At 41.6% G+C, this 24,026-nt stretch overlaps 1 protein-coding gene across 1 annotated transcript in view; it reads left to right on the top strand.

Moving 5' to 3' along the window:
- LOC145401608 (UDP-glycosyltransferase UGT5-like) overlaps positions 1–24,026 on the top strand; it is a 263,991-nt gene that overhangs the window by 153,607 nt on the left and 86,358 nt on the right. The window contains exon 2 of the mRNA XM_080273801.1: positions 21,798–21,947. Coding sequence (XP_080129927.1) covers positions 21,798–21,947 — 150 coding nt within the window. The remainder of the gene's footprint in view (positions 1–21,797; positions 21,948–24,026) is intronic.

Genomic DNA, 24,026 nt, shown 5'->3' with positions numbered 1-24,026 from the left:
ACGGATGCAGCCGTTACAGCTGGGCTAGGGGGATTATGCAGTATGTATCCGTGTCATTCGCGGAGTTTATATTAGCGAGTGCTACAAATTCTTTTGTTTCTTTCGTTCTCGCCACTGAGGGCAGTTTTATTTCATGCCATGCTGAGTATGCATTTGATTATTTTGATTGTCTTGTGTGAGCTACCAGTATATTTAATAATGTTTTGCTTGCATTAGAAGTACCAGTTTATTGTAGAGAGAGATAGAGGGGCACGAATATAAGTTCTTATTAATTAATTTGATTAGGCGTTCGCGCTTGGCCGTGCGCGAGCCTTGATCAGAGCCAGTCTCTTCCCAGCCAGCTTTAGTATCGGGTGCTTGTACACTCTCTCTCTCTCCCCAGTCATTTTTATGCCGAGCTGGCGTTTTTGTTTAAGTTTATTTTTACTCATTTGTTTGTTGACTGAGGAAAGTAGTTATTTTATTTTGTTTTTGTAACCGTGTTGTCTTTGGAGGGCCAGTTTGGCTCACCGTGGTCCTCTCGCTGCCTTTGTTAACGTTCCCCAACACACGTACATACACACACACCCCTAACCCCTACACAGTTAATCCCATCTCTTTGCACAAGGCTAGTGAGAACCATCGTGAGCTACTAACTGCGTTCCCCCTTGGACACGGGTTAAGTAGAAAGTCGTCACCACCGGAAGTAAGTGGGAGGTGTTCCTGTAGGCTGTCTCGGGCGGTATTACTTCCGGTAGTGACGATAGTAGGCTAGATCTATAGGTAGGCTGTTCCGTTTTATTACCAAAGTACAGAGTGTTGCGTTCTTAAATAAGTACTTTTCCGTTGCGCAGTTTTTCTCTAGTTTGCGGAGTGTCAGTGCCGGGGTCTGTGTTATTTTTGCAACGCAGTGGAGGCCGATCATCTAAGGCTGACTTGTTGTCTTTTTGTAATAGCCCCGGGCCGGCGCCACCGTAACAATATATATATATATGTATTATGTATATATTTGTGTGTATATATATATATATATATATATATATATATATGTGTGTGTGTGTGTGTATATATATATATATATATATATATATATATATATATATATAAATATATATATATATATAAATATATATATATATATATATATATATATATATATGTGTATATATATATATATATATATATATATATATATATGTATATATATATATATATAAATATTTATATATGAATGTGTTTGTGTGTATATATATATATATATATATATATATATATATATATATTTTTGTATATATATATATATAAATATTTATATATGTATGTGTTTGTGTGTATATATATATATATATATATATATATATATATATATATGTATATATATATATATATATATATATATATGTATATATATATATATATATATATATATATATATATGTATGTATATATATGACTATGTATATACATATGTATATTTGCCTTAATGACCAGGGGCTTCTGCCCCAGTGGTCGATAGGCAAAAAAAAATATATATATATATATCACTCCAGCGATAATTTTTATGAATGTTATTCCTGCACTGTCTATAGCTATAACATAGAATGACTGTGGATTTAATTCTGATTCCCACAGTAGCTGTGTGGATGGTTATACATATCTATCTATCTATATACCTAGGCTGCTTCCCCCAAGGAAAGGGAGGTAGCCAAGACAGGACGACACACTCCTCATTTACTCATCCATTCAAACACATTCATTCGCATCTTAGCTCCAAAGGGGAGAACGGACAGATCCTCACCGCACCACACTGCACAAGGATCAACTGCACAATGCAATCAGTGACATCTGCAGCAGGGACCGACAGCAGAACTGGTTTACCCCTGCCACATCATAACGGACCCATCCCCTTACCCGCACCTGACCTGACTAGCTGATCAGACCAAATGGGGGAGAATATCCCCTCAGGGCTGCGTCATCACTTATTCATTCACAATTTCTATCCATTTATTTCTGTCACGCACAGCCACTCTTCCTTGCTCAACAGACATCCCTCTCACATCCAGCGCTCTCTTCACACTGTCCATGCATCCTATTCGTGGTCTTCATCTCAGCCTTACACCTCTCACATCAGATCTAGTTATCTTTTTCACCAATCGCTCATTATCCATTCTCTCCATATGCCCAAACCATCGTAAAACCCTCTGCTCAACTCTACCAGCCATCTCCCGAACAACTCCAGTTCTCCTTCGCACTTCATCATTTCGCGCTCGATCCATACACGTCACTCCACACATACTCCTCAGACACCTCATCTCCATTACATTCAAACTTTTCCTCTCTGCTACACCCATATTCCATGTTTCAGCCCCATATAATGCAGTCGGTACCACAACATCCTCATAAAGCCTTCTCTTTAAGTCCATTCTAAGTGAACGACTTCTGAACACTTTTTTTTATTCCCCCCAGCACCTTTCCTACTTCATTTATTCTAAACTTCACTTCTGCATCTATTCTTCCATCCACATCAACATGTGACCCTAGGTGTTTAAAACACTCTACTTCCTCAAGCAACTCGCCATTTAAAACTATATTCATTCCCCTACCATCTACCAATCTCGTACCCTTCCTCACTTTACTCTTATTCTCATTTACTTTCAATTTCCTCCTTTCACACACCCTTGCAAACTCCTCTACCAACTGTCTCAATCTCTCCTCTGAATCAGCTACCAGTGCAGTATCATCTGCAAACAGCAGCTGCTTCAGATTCCACTCTCCACCATCAACATTCACCAGACTCAGACCTCCACCTAAAACTCTTGCATTCACCTCCATTACAACACCATCCATGTAAATATTTAACAATCAAATGCGACATCACACATCCCTGTCGCAGACCCACTCTCAAGGGAAACCAATCACTCACAGCATTTCCCACTCTTACGCTCTGCTATTTACATAAAAACTCTTCACCTGTTTTAGTAACCTGCCATCATGTCCATACAATCTTAAAACAGTCCACAGAGCCTCCCTATCAATTCTATCATACGGTTTCTCTAAATCCATAAATGCCCAGAACGCATCCTTGCCTTTCGGTAAATACTTTTCACACACTTGTCTCACAGCAAACACCTGATCCATGCATCCCCTCCCTCTCCTAAAGCCACACTGTTCATCACGAATCACTCCCTCTGTACCCTCTCTAACTCTCATAATTAACGCTCTACCATACACCTTACCTACAACACTCAACAGACTTATACCCCTAAACCTAGTACATTCATACTTATCACCCTTGCCTTTATACAGCGGGACCACACAAGCACTTGCCCAGTCAATTGGCACCATACCTTTTTAAAGCACACATTCAACAATCTTACTAACCAGTCAACAATAGTCACTCCACCACCCTTCAGGCATTCCACAGCACACCCATCCATACCTGCAGCTTTCCCTGTTTTCATCTCCTTTACTGCCTTCTCCACTTCTTCCTTCGTGATCAAAGAATCACTCAATTCTCCCAACACATTTATACCTTGCACCCTTTCATCTGCCACAATCTCAGCCACCCTTTCCTCCTCTACATTTAACAATCTTTCAAAATACTCTGCCCATCTCTTCCTTACTGCATCCATCTCAATTAACATCCTTCCATCCTCTACTTTTACTCGTTCTTCCTTCCCAGACTCTCCCTTTCGCACCCTTCTCATCTCCTTCCAAAACATTTTCTTATTCTGTTGAAAATTCTTTGTCAGGCGCCTACCCCACCTCTCATCTGCTGCCACTTTAGCATCACGCACAGCCCTTCTCGTCCTATTCCTCTTTTCCTTATACCTTTCATATAACATCTCATCCTTTCTCTGCAGCCACACTTTATATGCACGTCTCTTCTCAGCCACAGCCATACTTACTGCCTCGCACCACCATTTACTTCCTTTTTTTACACCACCACCCACACGTCTCGCACCACACACCTCTTCTGCATGCCCCACCACAGCACTTTTAAACAACTGCCATTCCTCCTCCACACTGCCATTTTCCCGATCTTTCACTGCGTTTCACTCATCTTTCAATTTCTCCTGATACTCTATCTTTTTCTCTCTTTTATCCAAGTCACTCACTTTCAAAACCTCCCTGCCACACCTAACCCTCCTAGCTCTCACCCATCTCTTACCTACTCTTAACTTTCCCTCCACCAGGTAGTGGTCAGACATACCTCCACCCTCCCCTCTCAGAACTCTCACATCCAACAATCTTCCTATTACATTCCTAGACACAACCACATAGTCCATCAAAGCTCTATCAACAACCCTTCCACCCTCCTGTCTCACCCATGTATATATATAAATATCTTTCTTCTCAAACAGCGTATTTCCAATCACCATCTCTCGCTCAACACACATCGCTATCATTCGTTCCCCATTTTCATTTCTTCCAGGCATACCATGCATACTAACTCCACCTTCAACTGCTACATTTCCCACTCGAACATTCAGATCTCCCATCATTACCACATTCACATTCGCTCCAAAACTCTGCAGACACTCATCAACATCATTCCAGAAGGACTCCCTCTCTTCTTCATCCCTTTCACTACCAGGCCCATATGCACTCACAAACACCCACAACTCACGTTCAAATTTCGCTTTCACCCACATCAGTCTCGATGACGACACCTTCCATTCAATAACACACTGCTGTACTTCCGGACTCACTAACAATGCCACACCTTCTCTTGCCCTTCCTCTATCAACACCTGACAATCTTCCATTCACACTTCCAAACATAGACTCTCCCTTCCCTTTCATTTTTGTTTCACTAAAAGCTAACACATCCAACTTTCTTCTCACAAACATTCTTCCAATCTCCTCCCTTTTAGCCTCAATCGTACTACATCCATGCACATTCATAGACCCAATCTTCAGGGTACGGGGATAACTCCATCCCCCATCCCTTTCTCTGGCCTGTCTCTTTTTAGGAACTAAAAAACAGAGGAGGGGGTCCCTAGTCCCCTCACCCCGCCCTTTTTATTTGCCTTTTACGACACGCAGGGAATACGGTGGCAGTATTCTTCCTAACACAACCTGGCCGCAGAGTAGTAGTACCACCCCATAGTGCGGCTAGATTGTGTCCCCCTCGCCACAGGGGGTAGGTTATAGATATTAAAATTATTTTATGTGGACGAATAAACCACACTGTGATGGGCGAAGAGGAGCATTCACCAATAATTAAATATAACCAGATGAAGTTAGAAGTAAACAACACAAAATATTATGAGACAACGAAGATACAGCTGTGGTATCCTGGTCCGCCTCGCTATCCATCCTTAATCGCTGCTTCACTTCATACGGCATTATTTTCCTTCAGTCTCTGCCTCTTCTATTACTCTTACGTCCCGGTATCCTCTTACTGAGTGCCATCATAATCTCCTTAGGGGGTTTCTGGTCGTTCTGTCCTGTAACCCCTACTGTATAACATTATTTGTCACATCATATCACTCCCACACAAACAACGTTAGCAGAAAACTGCTGAATCTGTTACTACCATTAGTGGCAATGGCACTACTAACCCCCGTTTTCCCACTGACTGTCATATTTTCCTCACAATACTACTACTGCTGCTCCTACAACTAATCGACCATAAATCTGTGTAATAATATGTTTGTCCTTATTTCCTTGTATCTGCCAAACATTTTCCCTGTCTTACCGTAGACAACTCGTCACTCACCCCCCCCCCACTGCTCCCCCAGTTGCACCCCCCTCTCTCCCAGCCACCATCAACCCTCCTCCTCCCCCACTCCGACACCACACTACCCGTCACCTCATCCCTGGGCCACCAGGCCTGTTGTCCACCCTTTACCGTTGAATATACTTGGTATGCATTAACAATGAAAGGCATTCGGGAGCCGAATGCTAATTGCCTGCTAGAATATGCTGTTGGCCAAGTTCAGCATATAGGCCATTTCTTGATACCCTGAAAGTTTCATTTTGATAGCTCAAGCCGTTCATGACATATAATGGTACTAAAGGAGGACGATAAAAACTAGTTGACCTTTGGCAGCCATTTTGGTGATGTTGACCTTGACCCCGAGAGGCCATTTTCGAACTCGTCCAAGATTTGGGCCATATCTTGTTACCCTGAAAGTTTCATGTTGAAAGCTCAAGCCGTTCATGAGATATAATGGGACACACACACACACACACACACACACACACACACACCGACAGACACAGAGATACAAGGAAAAACATTATCGCTTCGCCTTCTAAAGGCGGGCGATAATAATACTTATATTAATAACACCAACATAGATGTGTAGCGTTCTTAACATTACATATAAAAACTGCAGACCCAAACTTGCCTATATTACGGAGCACTGATATATTAACCACAGAACCAGCCACACAGCGCTCTTATCATTACCACTTGACCTTCCCTATAGCACTTCACCGTGGTAATACAACCTATTGTAGTCCTTTGTGGGATTATTAGAGCTATTTGGGGAAAATAACATACTGCACGACATGCCTACAGACGACTAAAATACACATGTGACGTTTTAATGACATCCATCATATAGCCTAGGAGGAGTTAGCGGACAACCAAACAAACGACTGGACATAGACAGACACAGACCGAATGTCTCGCATCGATGAACACGACCTGATAAAACTGTTACTATCCTGCTTTGCAGGAGTCATAGTACTGTAGTTATAGCAATAGTAATAGTAGTAATAATAGCAGCAGGAGCAGCAGCAGCAGTAGTAGTAGTAGTAGTAATAGTAGTAGTAGTAGTAGTAGTAGTAGTGGTAGTAATAATAATAATAATAATAATAATAATACACCCATCATCCAATCCTACGTTGCCCCATGAGGAGCGTAGAAGCCCAGGGCTAGGCAAGTTGGTCCGGACATTTAAGATGAGTGACCAGCCTCACTCATCTCTGAGTGGCATTACATGAGCAGTTAACTCCAACCACCCCTTGGATAAAAACCTTCACCAGCTCAGTCCGATTGGAGTGTCGTATTTACCCACTAAACCACCAGGCGCCAAAATTTGGTTATATGGTTACCACCCAGCGTAGTAAATGGTTTCCTGATGTAAAGGAAACCATTTGGCTTGTCACTCAGTGTAGAGTCACTCACAGACAGAAGGAAGGGGAAAGAATGAAGGAAAGAAAAACAGAAGAGGGAGTGTAAAGTCACCCGTAGCCAGAAGGACGAGGAAAGAATGAAGGAATGAAAGACAGAAGAGAATGGAAGGAAAGAAGGATGGAGGAGACGAAAGAGGAAGAGAATAATAATAATAATAATAATAATAATAATAATAAAATATGTTATTAGGCACGATACAGAGGAGGACAAACATCATAATCTCCCTGATAAAACACGTGAATACATGTTTGACATATAAAACCAAACACTGCCATAATATGCTCTAATGGAAGGGTTATAGTAATAATGACTAAATTAATGTTTGACAGCAACCCAACCTTCTATCATGGAAAACTGATACTGCATTGCGTCAGCACATGCTGTTTCAGTGTTTGTCCTCATCTGTATCGTGCCTAATAACTTGTAATTATTAGTCTTATCATCATCATCATCATCATCACATCATTATCATTTTCATGATGGCACCTGCAAAGCAGGATGGTAGCAGTTTTATCAGGTCGTAATATATCGATGCGAGACATTCGGCCTCAATGTCGAATCGTTTGTTTGTCCGCTAACTCCTAGGCTGTTTGATGGATGTCAGTGAAAGGTCACATGCGAAGTATAATCGATTGTAGGTATGTCATGCATTATGTTATTTTTCCCAAACAGCTGTAGTGATCTCACAAAGGACTCATTGGGTTGTATTACCATGGTGAAGTGTTATAGGTAAGGTCCAGCGGTGATGATAGGAACGGTCTGTGGTTGCTTCTGTGGTTAGTATATCAGTGCTCTGTAACATAGGCACATTTGGGTCTGCAGTTTTTAAATATAATGTTAGGAACACAACACATTATTATTATTATTATTATTCACCGGTAAAGGGTGGACAACATGCCTAGTGACCCAGGGATGAGATTAGGGGTAGTGTGATGTCGGAGTGGGAGAGGCATCGGGTCGATGGTGGCTGGGAGAGAAGGGGGAGGAACAGGGGCAGCAGTAGGGGTGGGGGGTGAGTGACGAGTGGTGGACGATGGGACAGGCAAAATCTGGTTAGCAGATACAAGGACATAAGGACAATCAGATTTTATTATTATTATACAAATTTGTAGTTGATTAGTTGTGGGAGTAGAAGTAGTAGTACTGTGAGGAAAATAAGACAGTCAGTGGGAGAAGGATGGTTAGTTACTAGTGCTATTGCCACTAAAGGCAGTAACAGATTCAGCAGTCTTGTGCTAACGTTGTTTGTGTGGGAGTGATATAATGTGACAAATAATGTTATACAGTAGGGGTTACAGGACCGGACGACTAGAAACCCCCTAAGGAGATTATGATGGCACTCAGTAAGAGGATACCGGGACGTAGGAGTAATAGAAGACGCAGAGACTGAAGGAAAATAATGCCGTATGAAGTGAAGCAGTGATTAAGGCCTGGATAACGAGGCGGACCAGGATACCACAGCTGTATCTTCGTTGTCTCATAATATTTTGTGTTGTTTACTTCTACGTTCATCTGGTTATATTTAATTATTCCTGAATGCTCTTTGCCGCCCATCACAGTGTGGTTTATTCATCCACATAAAATAATTTTAATATCTATAACCATCCGCACAGCTACTGTGGGAAATCAGCATTAAATCCGCAATCATTCTGTATTACAGCTATAGACAGTGCAGGAATAACATTCATAAAAATAATCACTAGACTGATAATGACCAGTCGCAGCTTATATACAACTGGCTCGGTGCTTTATTTGTATGATAAGGATCCGAAACAGATGGGTCGTGTCTGGACCAGTTTCACAGACTATGTTACAGTATATGCTGTGTATGTTACGAACGCATAATGTTTTGCAGGTGAATAGCATGGAAGTGTTTCGAATCCAATTTCATTAAGTTTCTCACCATTCGCCTCTTAGTTCAGTACCAAACTACCGCTCACGGTTGTCCGTTCGCCTGCCCTCTCTCTAACCCCGACTTACACTTCCTTCCACCGAGGGGGGTACATAAACTTCGGCTCGTAGGTGTACCAGCGTTTGGGAGAGGGGGGGCGGGGAAGGGAGGGTGTGTACCAATGAAGTGATACGAACGAAAGGTCTGAATAATGGCGACTTATGTAAACTCCACATACTGACAAACTTAGTATTGCATCTTGGCAATAGGTAGTAGGTATCTATATGCTTGTGTGGAACATGTTTGAGCGAGAACGTATTCGAGCCGAGCCGAGCAGCTTTTTTTGAAAATGATTAGTGTTGTTCAGGTTCACTATTTTTCACTGCTATTTAGTTTTTTAAACTGGTTGAGGTGATTTTCCTGTTTGAATGCATCCCACGTCATGAACTGTGACTTGTGCCAAAGCTTTAACTGGAGAATTTGGGATATAAGGACAGTGTACCAGACATCACCCAAATCGGTCACACATAAAATCTCTCAAAATCATTGTTTCTGAACCATTTTTCATCACTGAAGTGCCAAATCATGTTTTAAACGATGCCCAATTAAATTCCTAACTTCAAAACGCAACTACTCACCTATTGTGGAGGAGACATTAAGTGATTGGTTTGACTGTCCGTGCGTGTGTTCGTGGGTCTGTGCGTCCATAATGCTTGTGGGTGCGACAGATCTTGGGTGCAATATCTCCTGAACTTTTCGGCGGATTTCAACCAAGCTGGTCAATGATACAACATGATAATACAATAAACTGATTAGGTCAGCAGGGCCAAAGGATCAAAGGTCAAAGTCATTCGACTTAATTTATCGTGTGTTTTGTAGATCAGTTATACATATATTAGACTCGTGGACAAGCGGTTGTTATATGTGAGCAATTTTGCAAGTAGATAATATTCGTTCCCTTTGTCATGCAATGACAGGAAAGGTAAAGATTAGTATGGGACTATTTTTATTTGTCTTGGAAATATCTCGCACATGAGTGAAGTATAAAGTAGAGTCCAGCTAGCTACCTCCCTGTCTCGCTATACCACTCTCTGTTACCCTCTTGCTACGATCACCAGCCCCTTTCTGATCTATGATTCCTACATTCTTGTTTAGCAGGGGTCGTGGCAGGTGGGCTATACTGTCGTGGAAATGTTCTAGAAGCCTGTGTGTGTGTATGTGTGTGTTGGTCACGAGGCGCTGTTTGTGAGCTATTGTGCTGGTGTGAGACATTCTGGAGAGGTGCTAACATCACTTCCTTTGGCCCCTAGGTTTGACATTGACCTGACCTCTAGACTATATTATGTATGTTGCTGGTTATTATGTATTAAGATATTTTACAGTCCTGACATCGCTCAGTCACGCCAGCTGGTGGTCCTCTGACAGCAATCATCATTGACATATGCTAATCTATTAATACATAATATTGATTATAATATTGTTTCTGTTCATTTTTAACCCGCCCCATCCCGACCACTTTTCCACCACTGACTCCCCCCAATCCCGACCATTATAGGAAATTTTTTTTTTTGGCTCAAACCTTCGCTTTTGGTGAGAAACATCAAAAATTCATAGAGAAATCGCTCACCTGAGGTTTAAAATACTCATTAAAGGTAGGAGTACCTCTTTACCTTACTGGGTTTTCTATCAGGCTGGCACCAAAGAAAACGAGTTCTATGGGAGAATAACTATTTCACACCACTCATAAACGGTATTTATTTATTTACTTGGTACGAATTTATATGTAGTACAAGAGTATATTGGTTTTCAAGCAGTAATATAGGCATTATAAGCATTGTTTCACTCACTAATACCTGACCTTTTTTTGCCACATTACCTGATCATCATTTCTAACTGTTTCTTCCTCTAATGCTATGCAAAGTTTGTCCTCCACATTGTCATTGATTGGGGAATCACTCTGGCCCTGAATTTCGTACCGTGCCATGACATGGCTATACTGGCCAGGTCACTTATAACAGGTGAATTGCTGAGACAATGGCATGCAGGGGGGGGGGAGGAGGTCATGCTGGGTAAGGCATTGTCCCTGCCTGGCATCTTGTTCAGGAAGGTTTCATGTGTATACGTACCAAAAATGACTCGCGAAAATTGAAAATTGTGCAAATTAGGGACCTTGCAATTTTTTCGCGTTTATGTACATCGACGGAATTGGCAGTGACAAAACGTGTGGACGTTAAAGAACGTCGACGGGACGCCGCGGGTTAAAGGCTCCAACACGTTTGCATGTGTTGGCCTTGGTCACCTAATGGTGGCTCTCCACACTGCACAATCCATCGCAGCCTCCCTGTTCAGTCCCTCAACCCAGAAGTCACACTTAATGACCTCGTCCCATGTCTTTCTCAGTCTACCTCTCATAACCCCACCCCCAATATTAACACTTCTCACCTTCCTCACCCAATTATCATCCCCCATCCTCTCCACATGTCCAAACCATCTCAATCCACCTCTCCCCATCACAACACCTACACACTCCAGTCCCATCCTACCACTCAACTCTTCCATCATAAACCCAGCCCCTCCAGGCCTTGGATGCAGGGACGCATTGCACATCCACCTAATAATTGTCATTTATGTACGTCTGAGCCTGCGAATATCTTCCTCCTTCACTGCCCAGGTCTCACTGCCATACAGCATTACATTCCTAACACATGCTGCATACAAAGACCCCTTAGCACGTAGCGAGAGTCCTCTCAATGTTAGGAGGGGCAAGAGCTCCCTGAACTTCTTCCAACCACTTCTCACCCTAACCACAGAGCTAGCTCCAGCCCCACCTCCAGCACACATCATGTCTCCCGAATAATAAAACTCTTCCACACACTCAAGAGATTCACCAGGAAGTTCAATCCTTTCACGTCTGACAATCTCCACCTGCTCACTCCGACACGCCGCACACATAAAATCAGCATTATCTCGCAGTCTACCTCTGATTCCACTACATCTCTTATGCACCCATTTATCACAAACACCGCACAAGATGAAATTAACTTCCCACGCCCTTGTGGCAAACTGCACATGGACACTCTCCCTCGTCTTTGACAGTACCGCCACCAACCCTACATATCATCACTTTTGTTTCATCCGCATCTACCCTAAAGCCCTTGTGCCCCATACCATCTCTCCACTTCCTAAACCTTTCCTTCGCCTCCCTTTCGTTCTCTGCAATCAACACCAAATCATCAGCATACAACAACTCCCACGGGAGTCCGTTTCTAAAGTCACGTGAAAGGGCTTCAAGTACCATGATCAACAACATGGGACTCAAAACTGACCCCTGATGCACACCAACATTCACGGAAAACTCATCACTCAAATCTCCATTCACTCTTACCTGGGTGTGAGCACCCACATACATAGCCATAACCACCCTAATCAGCCACTCCTCCAAGCCAAGCTTTCTCATTGCCCACTTCACCACCTCTCTAGGGATTCTGTCAAAGGCCTTTTCCAAATCAACAAAAACAAAATAAAGATCCCTTCTCCTAGCAATATATATTTCCTGAAGCTGTCGAACAATGAATATAGCATCAGTGGTCCCCCTACCTGGCATAAATCCAAACTGCATCTCATCAATATTCACTCTTTCTCTAATCATACCTTCTAAAACTCTCTCCATTACCTTCATTATCTGATCTAAAAGCTTTATACCTCCATAATTTCCTCTTTCCAGGGCATCACCCTTCCCTTTATACACATTTATAATTACACTCTTCAGCCAATCATCTGGGACAACACACTCATAAATAATCCTATTTATCAGGTCAGTGACTAACCTCACCCCTATATCGCCTGAGGCCTTCAACATTTCGGCAGTCAACCCAGACACACCTGCTGCCTTCCCCACCTTCATCCTGCCTATTGCCTCACTCACAGTAGCAGCATCAATCAAAGGCCAAGGGCCAGACACTGGATCTGCTGGGTCCAAACCTTCCCTGTCCCAATCAAACTCCTCATTCAACAATATTGAATAGACATAATATTCTTGATAATAGTGTACTGGCCTAAAAATATTCTAGAAATATAATACATTTTAAACTAATTGTATACATAACTGAACAAATGCACTATAGTTAAATTTATTATAGAATATTGTATAACATACTGTAAAATGTGTATGTATAACAGACATAAGCATATAATTGTGCAATGGTAATGCTAGTAGGTCATTGCATTACATATGGAGTTATCCCTTTAGTAATGTTTAATATTTCACCTGATTTGTATGATGATTCTGGTAATACAGAATTGTATTAACATTGTATGAATTGTTACACAATAATTGTATTGTACATAAATGCATTGTAATTGTTACATATCGTTTGTAGTTACATAACTGTAGCAAGTGTAACATAATTCTAGCAACACTGCAGTAATATTGTATGTGGGTGCAATATCTCCTGTGCTCCTTGACAGATTTCAACCCAAGTTTTGTCAGTGACAGAGTATGAAGGAGCGATGGACTGATTAGGTCAGCAAGGTCAGGGGGTCAAAGGACAAGGTCACAAGGGTGTGGGCGCACTATCTCCTGAACCCCTTGACGGACTTTAACCAAACGTATATCAGTGATACAATATTAACCCGTTAAGACCGCAATTGTTTCAGGCAGGGTACCTCCCACAACCGCAATTCGGGGGTGTTTTGGCGACTTTCACCAAGGGCAAATTGACTGTGTTCTAGTTAAAGAAGATGATACCGCACAATCGCGCGTCAAAATTTTAAAAAAAGTTTATGATAGGTACCCCTCGAAAACAACCGAAAACATGAAATTTGATAACTACCCATTTTTCTTATTGAAACAGGTCATTTCAAAGTGTTTTGTCACACCAACCATGAAAACATGTGTCTGTAGGTGTGGGGAGATTACTAGTCTCTGGGGAGATAAAGTAGGCTGTGGAGAGTAGGCCTATAGGTACGGGGGTTGGAAATAACCAGCTTTTCGCATGAAAAGAAAGCACTTCATTGTGTTCTGTAACATCTACCATGAAAACAGGTGTGTATGTAGGTGTGGGAAGATAACTAGTGTGGGGAGTAGGCCTACAAGGCCTTGGTGGTACTTGGGGAGAAAAATTTTGGCAACAATCAATTTCTCTTGTGGAAACCCTCCATTTCAATGGGATATGTCATACCAGCCATAAAAACAGGTGTGTATGTAGGTGTGGGGAGATAAAACAGGTGTGAGGACTAGCCCTACAAGGCCTCATAGTCATTCCAAAACTAACACAGACGCATATAAATGTTTATAACCATCAAGGACATCAAAATAAAGTTGAATAATGCTATAAATGCATGCATAAGAAAGGAGAAAAAAAAACAATAATTTGTTTCCGATTTCTCTTTTTACTGTCCCAACTTCTCGTTACACATTTATCACATCATTACGGTTATCACATTATCATTACACTTCATCACACTTATCAATACAGTTTCGGCAATAACCAAATTCTCATAAACTCCATTTCGTTGGAATTTATCACACCACTCATGAAAACAGGTGTCTTTGTATGTATGGGGAGATGAAACAGGAACGGGAAGTAGCCCTACAAGGCGGACACTACTCAGAGGTGCTAATCTGGGCGGGTAGGGAGAATGAAAAAAAAAATAATAATAATAAGATGCGTCGTATGTAGTACACTTACAGCATTCTCCAAGTACGTACGTACTGAAACTGGTGAGTACGAAGTGAGAAATGATCAGAGTGAGGTGTAAAAATTTGGGAAGAAGTAGAAATAATATGAAATAGGTACAGCTCCGTTCAGAAGTTCGTACTACACCCAAAGTGGAAGGCTCAAGCCTCGGTCCGCTCTCTCTGGACGACATGTCCCGAACCTCTCGCCACCACAGACAGAGCAGCAAGTACCGGAACAGTTTCAGTCACACGACCAATGCGAAATTTGAGATGAAAAGTATATATATATAGATATTGGCAAGTATGATTACCTATTAACGAAGGAAATACGTGGACAAATTGCGGTTGTGATGAAAATATGTATACAAATAACAAGTTACAATACACAAATAGAGGGAAAGGAAGAACTCTGATATGAATCAATAAGTGATTTGTGAGCTGACTATTCTCCCACTGAAACACACACACGCGCACACACACACGCACACACACACACACACGCACACACAAACGCACACACACGCACACACACACACACACACGCACACACACACACACACACACACACACACAAACGTAAACACAAACACACAAGAACAATAACAATAACAACAACAGCCACCATCACGACCGTCCCCGCCACCTACCACGACCCACCACCACCGCCGCCACCCACCAACACCCACAATCCACCACCACCGCCGCCGCCACGACCACCGACCACCACCACCGACGCATTAACAAGTCGCATATGGAGGTAAAGACACTGAAATAGTTTACTTCATCCGTCCTGTTTGTGTGGGATGGCCAAGGAACACATTATATTTATTACGTGTGAGTGATCTTGCCTCGCGTAGGCGGTGGAAAATATAAAAGGATAATTATAGATGTTTTCAAACAAAAATAGACAATTTCATTTTTATTTCTGTTTTTTTAGTCTATATATATATATATATATATATATATATATATATATATATATATAGATATATATATATGAGCCTCCGTAGTACAGTGGTAAAGTGTACATTTTCGTACACTGAAGAACGAGGGTTCGGGCCCCGCCAGGGTAATAAACTTTGGGAGCATTCTTCTGGCCACGTACTGCATTGGCGGACACAAGGGGTGCTGCGGTTGAACCAGTGTCACATACTAAAGTATGCTTGCACCCAGACGGCTTGCGCGGGCCGATTACACTTGGTTTACAGGCTACACACACATCCAAAGCCACTACAACACTACAATTACACTTAGAAGCACTTCTCACCCTACATATAGTCTCTACCAGACAGCCTAAGCCACTTGGTAGAGATACATTGGGTGTATCGTCCCTACTTCGGTAGGGATAGGCCGATCCTGCAGTGGACACTCAAACGGCTGATGAGATAAGATATATATATATATATATATATATATATATATATATATATATATATATTGTAACTGTCTATCTATATTATATCTGTATCTATCTATATTATATCCATAGCTGTCTATGTATACCGTATCTAACTATCTGCAGTCTATCATATCTATATCTTTATTATATCTATCTATGTATATTATACGTATCTATCTACATCTATGTTTATTATATCTATCTGTACTATATCTATTTTTCTAATATGTATCTCTCTACCTCTATCTATATTATTTCTATCTCTTATATCTATCTATCTATCTATCATATCTATCTATTGGATCTCTATTATATCGATCATTCTATTGTATCTCTATTATATCGGTCTTTCTATTGTATCTCTATTATATCTATCTATCTATATATACATATCCTTAATATAATGATAACAGTTGCCTAACTTTTCACATCAATATCGGGTCCAGCTTCCCTCTTTCTCAATCACTGCTTTGCAACCTGTCAGGCATGGAGCTTACAAGGCCACGGATGAAGTCATGTTGCGCCGGCAAAGTTCCCACTGGGCGTTTACGTGGTAAAGGAGTTCTTTCTTGTCCTCTCGTCAGTCCTGGCTGCCACGTATTAACCATTTCAGCCCAAACATGTTCTATTACATTTAGATCGGCCCCTTTGGCGAGCCAGTCGAAGAGCTGAAGTGTGTCTTATCTCTGAAACCACTGCTGTACTACACGTGCTGTGTGGATGGGGCACCGGTCATGCATGAAACTAATAGGTCCATCTGGGAACGGAAAACCCATTGCGCGTCAAGATGGCAGGAAACGTTCCTCCAGGATATGGACATCCTGGTCAGCAGTATAACGCTCCTCATTGCTGGACATGTCACCCAGGCCATGTAGGATCAGGTATCCCCAGATGTTACAGGTAACGTGACCCGATCGTGCCTCATCACAAATGTTGACCCTCTTGTATCTGCATGTTAAATATATATTTACTTTTTTTTTTTTCGTAATTACTGCAGCCATGAGACAGAATACTAGGTGATGACATGTCCCTCTAACCTTATATTATTTAGTACTGATCACATTTTTTTCTTGGCACTGTCTTTATACAAAGAAAACAGAGGCAAAGAGTAGAAGGAATCATATCTTTTTCCAGGATAATATGAACAGAATAAGACCAAAATAAGGGATCCTGATTATTTTAGATGCCTGGTCATATTGCCTTTAAAAGACTGGAAATCAAGGATGGAGGGGTATGCAGACTGCGGAAGACAGCTTCAGTATTGACCTATTCCATACGTAAAAGTCTGAATATCGGTAATCACTGTAACAGAGAGATAGAAAACAGATGACTGCAACGAAGACAGAGCCTGGAGGGGGGCAATAAGAGTACGGAATTTTATCGGCAATAAAAATGGTAATATCATATACCTGGTGATGTTTCTCCTCCAGCAGTGAACCCTACCATGCGAGGTGAAGGAGCAACACTTCTCATCCATGAAGATGACTCCTGGAAGTAGCGTTGAACAAAGGCTAACCTCCCCTCTCTGTGTTGTTGTGCCAGGCGTTCCTTCATTGCTGAAATTCTATGGTGTATACCAGCGTCATGCAGCCTTCGCCTGACAGTCAGCACAGACACATCTAACTGAAGACTGTCCCTTATGGGCACCGCGTTCGTAAGGGGAGTTGGCTCTGCTGCCGCGACAATAACAGAATCTTCAGCCTGGGTGGTTCTTCGAGGGGCTCCCGTCCTTTCTAACATGCACGTATTCTATTCTATCTATCTATTGCCAGAAGCCTCAATCCCTTTCGGGGTGGCCACAAACAAATCGCCTCCACGTCACCCTGTCCCTCGCCATTTCACTGCCCTGCTCCCAACTCACATCCCCCTCTCTCATATACATCTCCACCCCATCCCTCCATCTCATCCTCGGCCTCTCCCTCCCTCTCCCCCCTTCCACCTCACTCACATACACTCTCTTCGTCAGTCTTTCACCCTCCATCCTCTCCACATGGCCAAACCACCTCAGTGTATGAAAGTATTCGCTATTAGTAAATATGGCGCTAGTAAAAATCAATGCCGAAAATCTAGTTTGGAATAACATTACGAGTATGCATACTTGTGTTTAAATAAATTATATATGAAAATATTGTTACAAGGGCAACCGTTGTACTAAACAAACTACTGCCTATAAAGCTAATGGCGTAGCGAGACTAAATGCAGCTTAAGGCCAGATATCCTGGTTTCACCCCATCACTGCACGGGACAGCCCTGCAGAGGCGATTGCTTGACTGTGGTTCATGGCTCTGCTTGGCCAGACAGACCAGGGTTACACAACAGCAACAACAACAACAACAACAGCTATACATCAAGAGATGGGAACTGAATTCTCGTTCTTAGAATGACTAGGACTGATTTGTATGTGACCGTCATAAATCAAAACCCTGTCAGTTCCTTCCAATGAAACGTAAACACACAAATATCTATTCCATTGAGATGCCTGGACACACTGTGTTTGAAATAATGGGGCACTGTGCATTGGAAGAAGACATGCTAAGACATTCCAAAAAATAAAGTCGTAAACAAGAAAGACAGATTACTAGTTAACAGTTGCATTGCAGAGTGGGTGGGAGGATGGGGCAAGGCTGGTGCCTCGTTTCAGTCATAATGGGGGAGAGATGGAAGCAGAGAATTCAGATGAACAGTGGTGTGTGTGGGGGGAGAGAGAGAGAGAGAGAGAGAGAGAGAGAGACCGACGGTTATGTAGTTATGTAGGGGAAACATCATGTAGGCTACTTCATCATAAAACATACGATTTCCATTATTCCTTAGACTCCACCAATCGTCATCATCTGGTTTTGAGTATGAATATGAGTTTTAACTGTTCTGATATTTCTTAAATGTTTGAATGTCTTGACTGCATACAAATTATTTTTAGCTGCTTGGATTTTCGTTGAAGCGGTAGAACAGGTCATAGATACTGATCTAAGATGGTTAGCTGAAATAATGCCCGTGTCTAGGGATTAAGACATGTGATAGCTCACTAGCTCGCCTAATCACACTGATTCATAGCCGAACTTCTTATATTCTGTTATGTGCATTTCTGCTATTAGTACTGTATTATATTTTTTAAGGCACGCGAATATAAACATAATTTCATCATTTAATCAGCAGTAAGATTGACTGATACCTACGAGTATGAAAATAAAATTCTCATTCATTTAACAGTCGGTGAGCGAATGACACTGCTTTGATACTAACTAAATTCTGGTTGCTCGTGGGAGGTTCGAAACTGTAACCTGTCGTCTGGGAAGGAGGGGCCGAGACTAGCGCCTTCCACATTGGGTGTAGTACGAATTTCTGAACGGAGCTGTACGTACATCAGGCCTGACACTCGGGGGCCTGTTGGAGGTTGGAAGGGTAGTGAGGGACAAGGAGGGTGAGATAGGGTGGGGTTTAGGGGGTGGGGACGAGGCTAGCAGGGAGGGATGAGGGGCAAGAGAGGGTGGGAAGGGACGCAGGTTGTTGTGGGAGGAGAGATGCAGTTGTGTGGAGGGGTGGGAGAGTGATAGGGGACAAGGAGGGAGTGAGGGAGTGGAGTAGAGGGTGGGATGGAGGTGGCCAAGATGGGGGTGCCGCCCACCGCCGGGGTTGGTCCGATCCCCCCTCATGCCACATCAGGGACGAGTTCTTATTGGCCTGAAGCCATGTACATCATAATCGGGGTTGAGCAAACGCTCCGCAGTTTTATACAGGCCGCGTTCAATTGATGCGATTAGGTATTTTGGCATAAAACTCAGATCGCATCAATTGATGCGATTAGAACTTAAGAGGTTAAGGGACCATAAACTAAATATGTTAGCAAGGTCAAGGTCATATGGGAATTGGTGCTTTATCTCCCTATCCCTCGACGGATCTCGACCAAACCTTTGCCAGTGATTAAGTACGAAAAGATGAACTGATTAGGTAACCAAGGTCAAGGGGTCATGGCCAAGATCATTTGGGACCGACTTATTTTATCTTTTGTCTCTTCAACACTCAGTGAATCCTGTCATGGAAGGAGTCTGGCGGGTCTGACAGAGGCATACCGAGGGACGTTTTGTATCGACAACTCGGTGACCGATTTCTTGGCGTTGCATTAAGTTCAGTGATATGAGTATCTTAAGTAACTTTTAATTTTACTTGAAGATATGGTGAATTTTATGTAAGCCCCTTTCACATACTCCTGTCAAGGTGAAGATAAAAAAATACAGTTTATATCTTAGTTCGGTATTTCCAGAAAGTTGGACTACCACAACCTGGCCACCTGCCATGCCTGGGAGGCAAGTGTTAACTGCTAAGTGTTCACGCTCGCTCTAGCCTCATTCTGGACACAAGTGCAGTTTAACCCTTCGTTGCTATGGTTACACTTAGGTATTTATTCAGTTGGGACTGATGTGATACTCTTACCAGAGATGTTTGTATGACATGCCAGTGTGTGTTGTATAATAATTATAATAATAATAATAATAATAATAACAAACTGATCTTTTTCCAAAGCGTCAGCTCACCCAGTGTAGGCTAATTCACTAGCACTCAAAACACGCTTAAACCTTTACACTTAAAAGTACTGTGACAGTATTCATATACAGTATATATTTCGTCTGAAGAACCGTCAATAACTAAACCCTGTAATTATCCATCACAACACTTTTTTTCACGACTGCAGCTTCAAGAAAAGACAAACGGCTTTGAGCTGCCCTTAAAAGACTCAGTAGAGATTTAACAGTCTCATGGATCAAGACGACTTGCGAGCATTATATAATGCTGAGAAGTGGGATTTCCTAGTTAGGTAGTCTGGAGGGTCCTCAGTACTTCTCTTAGTTTCTCGTTATGTGTCAAAGTTGTCGTTTAGCCTGCTTTTGTGAGGGGAGGTATTTTGTAAATTTATACATTATTTTTTGAGCTCTTGTTGTCTATAATGGTTTATTTAAGTCAGTGTTTGTTAAATTATGTAATTTTATTTCAGTTTGTATGCTAAGTAATTTTTAGTGCTGTGTAATGTATGAAAAATCTAGCAGGTTTTGGATGTCTCAGATTTAGTAACTTGTTGCTAGGGACAAAATCAGCAGGTCACAGAATGTTGGAGTAAAAGGGAAGGCGTTTAGGGAGGTTAAACAGCCTACAAGAGTCAGTTTCGTTTCAGTTCAGTTTGAGTTTAGTTTAGTGTCAGTGCAGATTGTATAGCTTCGGTAGCCTACTTGTGAAAACAGTGAAGTTGGCAAGATTAAATGTAATTCTGTGGAAAATAAAGACAGCAAACTTGAGAAGGCAGTATTTATTTACAATGCCTGAGCTGATGTCGTTGTTGTACATCGAAAGGCTGACCTTAAGAACAGCTCACTGGGCCTATAATGAACTACTCCTGTTTGAATCTGTGACAGTGTGGGATGGGGACTTAAGAAAAACTCAAAGGCCACGTGCGAAAACGACTGATCAGAGCAATATAACTAAAAGACAGCTGGTTCTTAGAGACGTAAAAGAACATCAGCTTCAAAACTGAATGTGCCAAGAGATGTTCTAACAATTCAACAGTCAGAAGATACCTGGTAGACCAATCCATATTGTAATACAAAAATTAACACGAGGCAAAATCATTGTGTGACATAGTATTAAGAGGTGAGTCCTTGCAAACCACTTGACAAAAAGTTCCCCTACCTGTACATTGTGGTTTGCAGATGCGGGTGTGGTTGCTGCTGGTGGCTGCGGTGGCGTGTGTGTCATCTGTGCAGGCGGGTCGTATCCTCTTCCTCAATCCCATAGGATCAAAGAGCCACAAGAACTTTTTTATGGGCATCGTCAACGCACTGGCAGACCATGGCAATCAGGTGACTTATTGCACACACACACACACACACACACACACACACACACACACACTGGACGTAAGAGAGGCAGGATGTGCCGCACGTCGCTCTGCATCTGGCCAATCTCGGCTACAAATGGCCATACCTAAGAAGTATCTTTATACGAGTCAAGCTCTGTCCTAGGTCCAACTATATAGTGTTCTAAAATAAAAGAGAAAGTTTAAGTAAAAGTGTTGTTCCAATAACAGAATACAACAAAGTAGTGCAGATGCGCTGAACAAGCAACTCAGCTATTTAGTGTTTACTGTTTGGTTCGCGATGTACAGGAATGCAAAATTGTACGTAGAATATATCTCTTAGTACTACAGGATGACCAGCATCTTTAGCAAAGCAAGTTTGGGAGAAGTTAAGAAAAGGGATAAAGGCAGAAAGCAGGATGATGATTTCTACCAGGAACTGGTGGAAATGGAGATGCACAATAAGCTGGTAGAACGAGTTTACAGAGTAGACAATGCATTTCAGAGTGAGATAGATGAAATTAAGAAGCAGTTGCACATGCAACAGATGGATAAAGCTACAAAAATGATGTGGAAACCACGTATGCCGAAATGGTGAAAGGAAAGAAAGACTTAGAAACAAGAGTCAAAGAAAAGAACATTAAAAAGAATGTGAAGAAAATAATCCTAAACAATCCTGAATGGGTCAAAGATTCAGCAGACATCAACAAATCCAGTGTAATCATTGGTATAGAGGAGGAAGAAATAAAAAAACAAGATTTAGAGAGACAAAAGGAGATAGCAAATGTACTGAGCATATTGAAGGAAGTAGCAGAGGAAATCTATAGTAAAGACATAGAGGAACACAAAAGGCTAGGGAAATAGAGAGATAAATCAAGGCCCTTGCAAGTAACCTTCCAGAGTGTGAACACTGTGAAGGAAATACTGAAAAATGGAAACAAACTTATGGAAAAAGAGGATTTCAAAAACATATGGATAAAAAGAGGCCTAACTCAAGATGAACTGGGATTACTAAAAGAGAAGAGGGAGGAGGCAAAAACAAAGAACGAGGGAAGATCAGAGGAAGAGAAGAACACGTTTTTTTAAAAAGTAATTGGACTGCAGGTACGAAAGTGGTACATAAACAGGAGGGAATAGAAAGGAGGAAGGTAATAGACCCAAAGTGTGACAAGTATGTAAACAAGATAATTAAGTTGATGTACTCTAATGGATGGATTGGTATCTAAGTTACTAGAAACGAATGATTATATTAAAGAAAACAAACCACATATTGTTTGACTAACTGAAACAAAATTAACATCAAGGATATCAAACGATTCCCTAAACCTAGAGGAATACAATATATGGAGAAGAGATAGGAGGTTAAAAAAAGGAGGAGGAATTATTAACAAAGAAAAATCTGCATGTCAAAGAAACAGAACTAAATATACCCTCACAGGAAGAATTGATTGCAGTAGAGATTAGTGCATCTGAAGGAAAATTAATTGTGGTAAATCTACACATGCCACCCAGATCAAACATATGGGAAGAAGGCGAATATGAAGAACTGGCAGAGAGTACAATTCACAGTTTATGAGCATTACTACATAGAATGGAGGAGAAATCTGAAAGAATTTTACTATCTTGAGATTTCAATACAAATATAAATTGGAATACTCTAGATATAAAAAGCCTCTAGGTTTAGGGTATCGTTTCATTGCTTGGTTAGGAATCCTGAAGCGGTGTGTGGTGCGGCAAGAGTAACAACAAAGAAGAAAAGTACGGCATGCTGGGATGAGGAGGTAAAGAGAGCGGTGGAGGAAAAGAGAAAGAAGTGGCTAAAGTAGTTACAGAACAGGGGTTCAGTCGAAATATGAATATGTATATGTTGAGAGCAAGAAACACATAAAGCAACTAGTGAAGAGAAAACAGGAGTAGGTAAATGAGGATCTAGGAAGAAAAATGAATCCGAACTACTCTGAAAATAGAAAGTTATTCTGGAATAGGTGCGGAAATATACAAGTGAAAGTGGAAAGAAATATGATGGTGTGAAGGATGCAGGTGGTAGATTATCAACCCACGGAGATGAAGTAAGGACCTGATA

The sequence above is a fragment of the Coenobita brevimanus genome, chromosome 56 (assembly GCF_032717465.1).
Source record: "Coenobita brevimanus isolate Jiangsu-jjx chromosome 56, ASM3271746v2, whole genome shotgun sequence".
NCBI lineage: Eukaryota > Metazoa > Arthropoda > Malacostraca > Decapoda > Coenobitidae > Coenobita > Coenobita brevimanus.
This window is presented reverse-complemented; position numbering and strand designations above follow the sequence as displayed.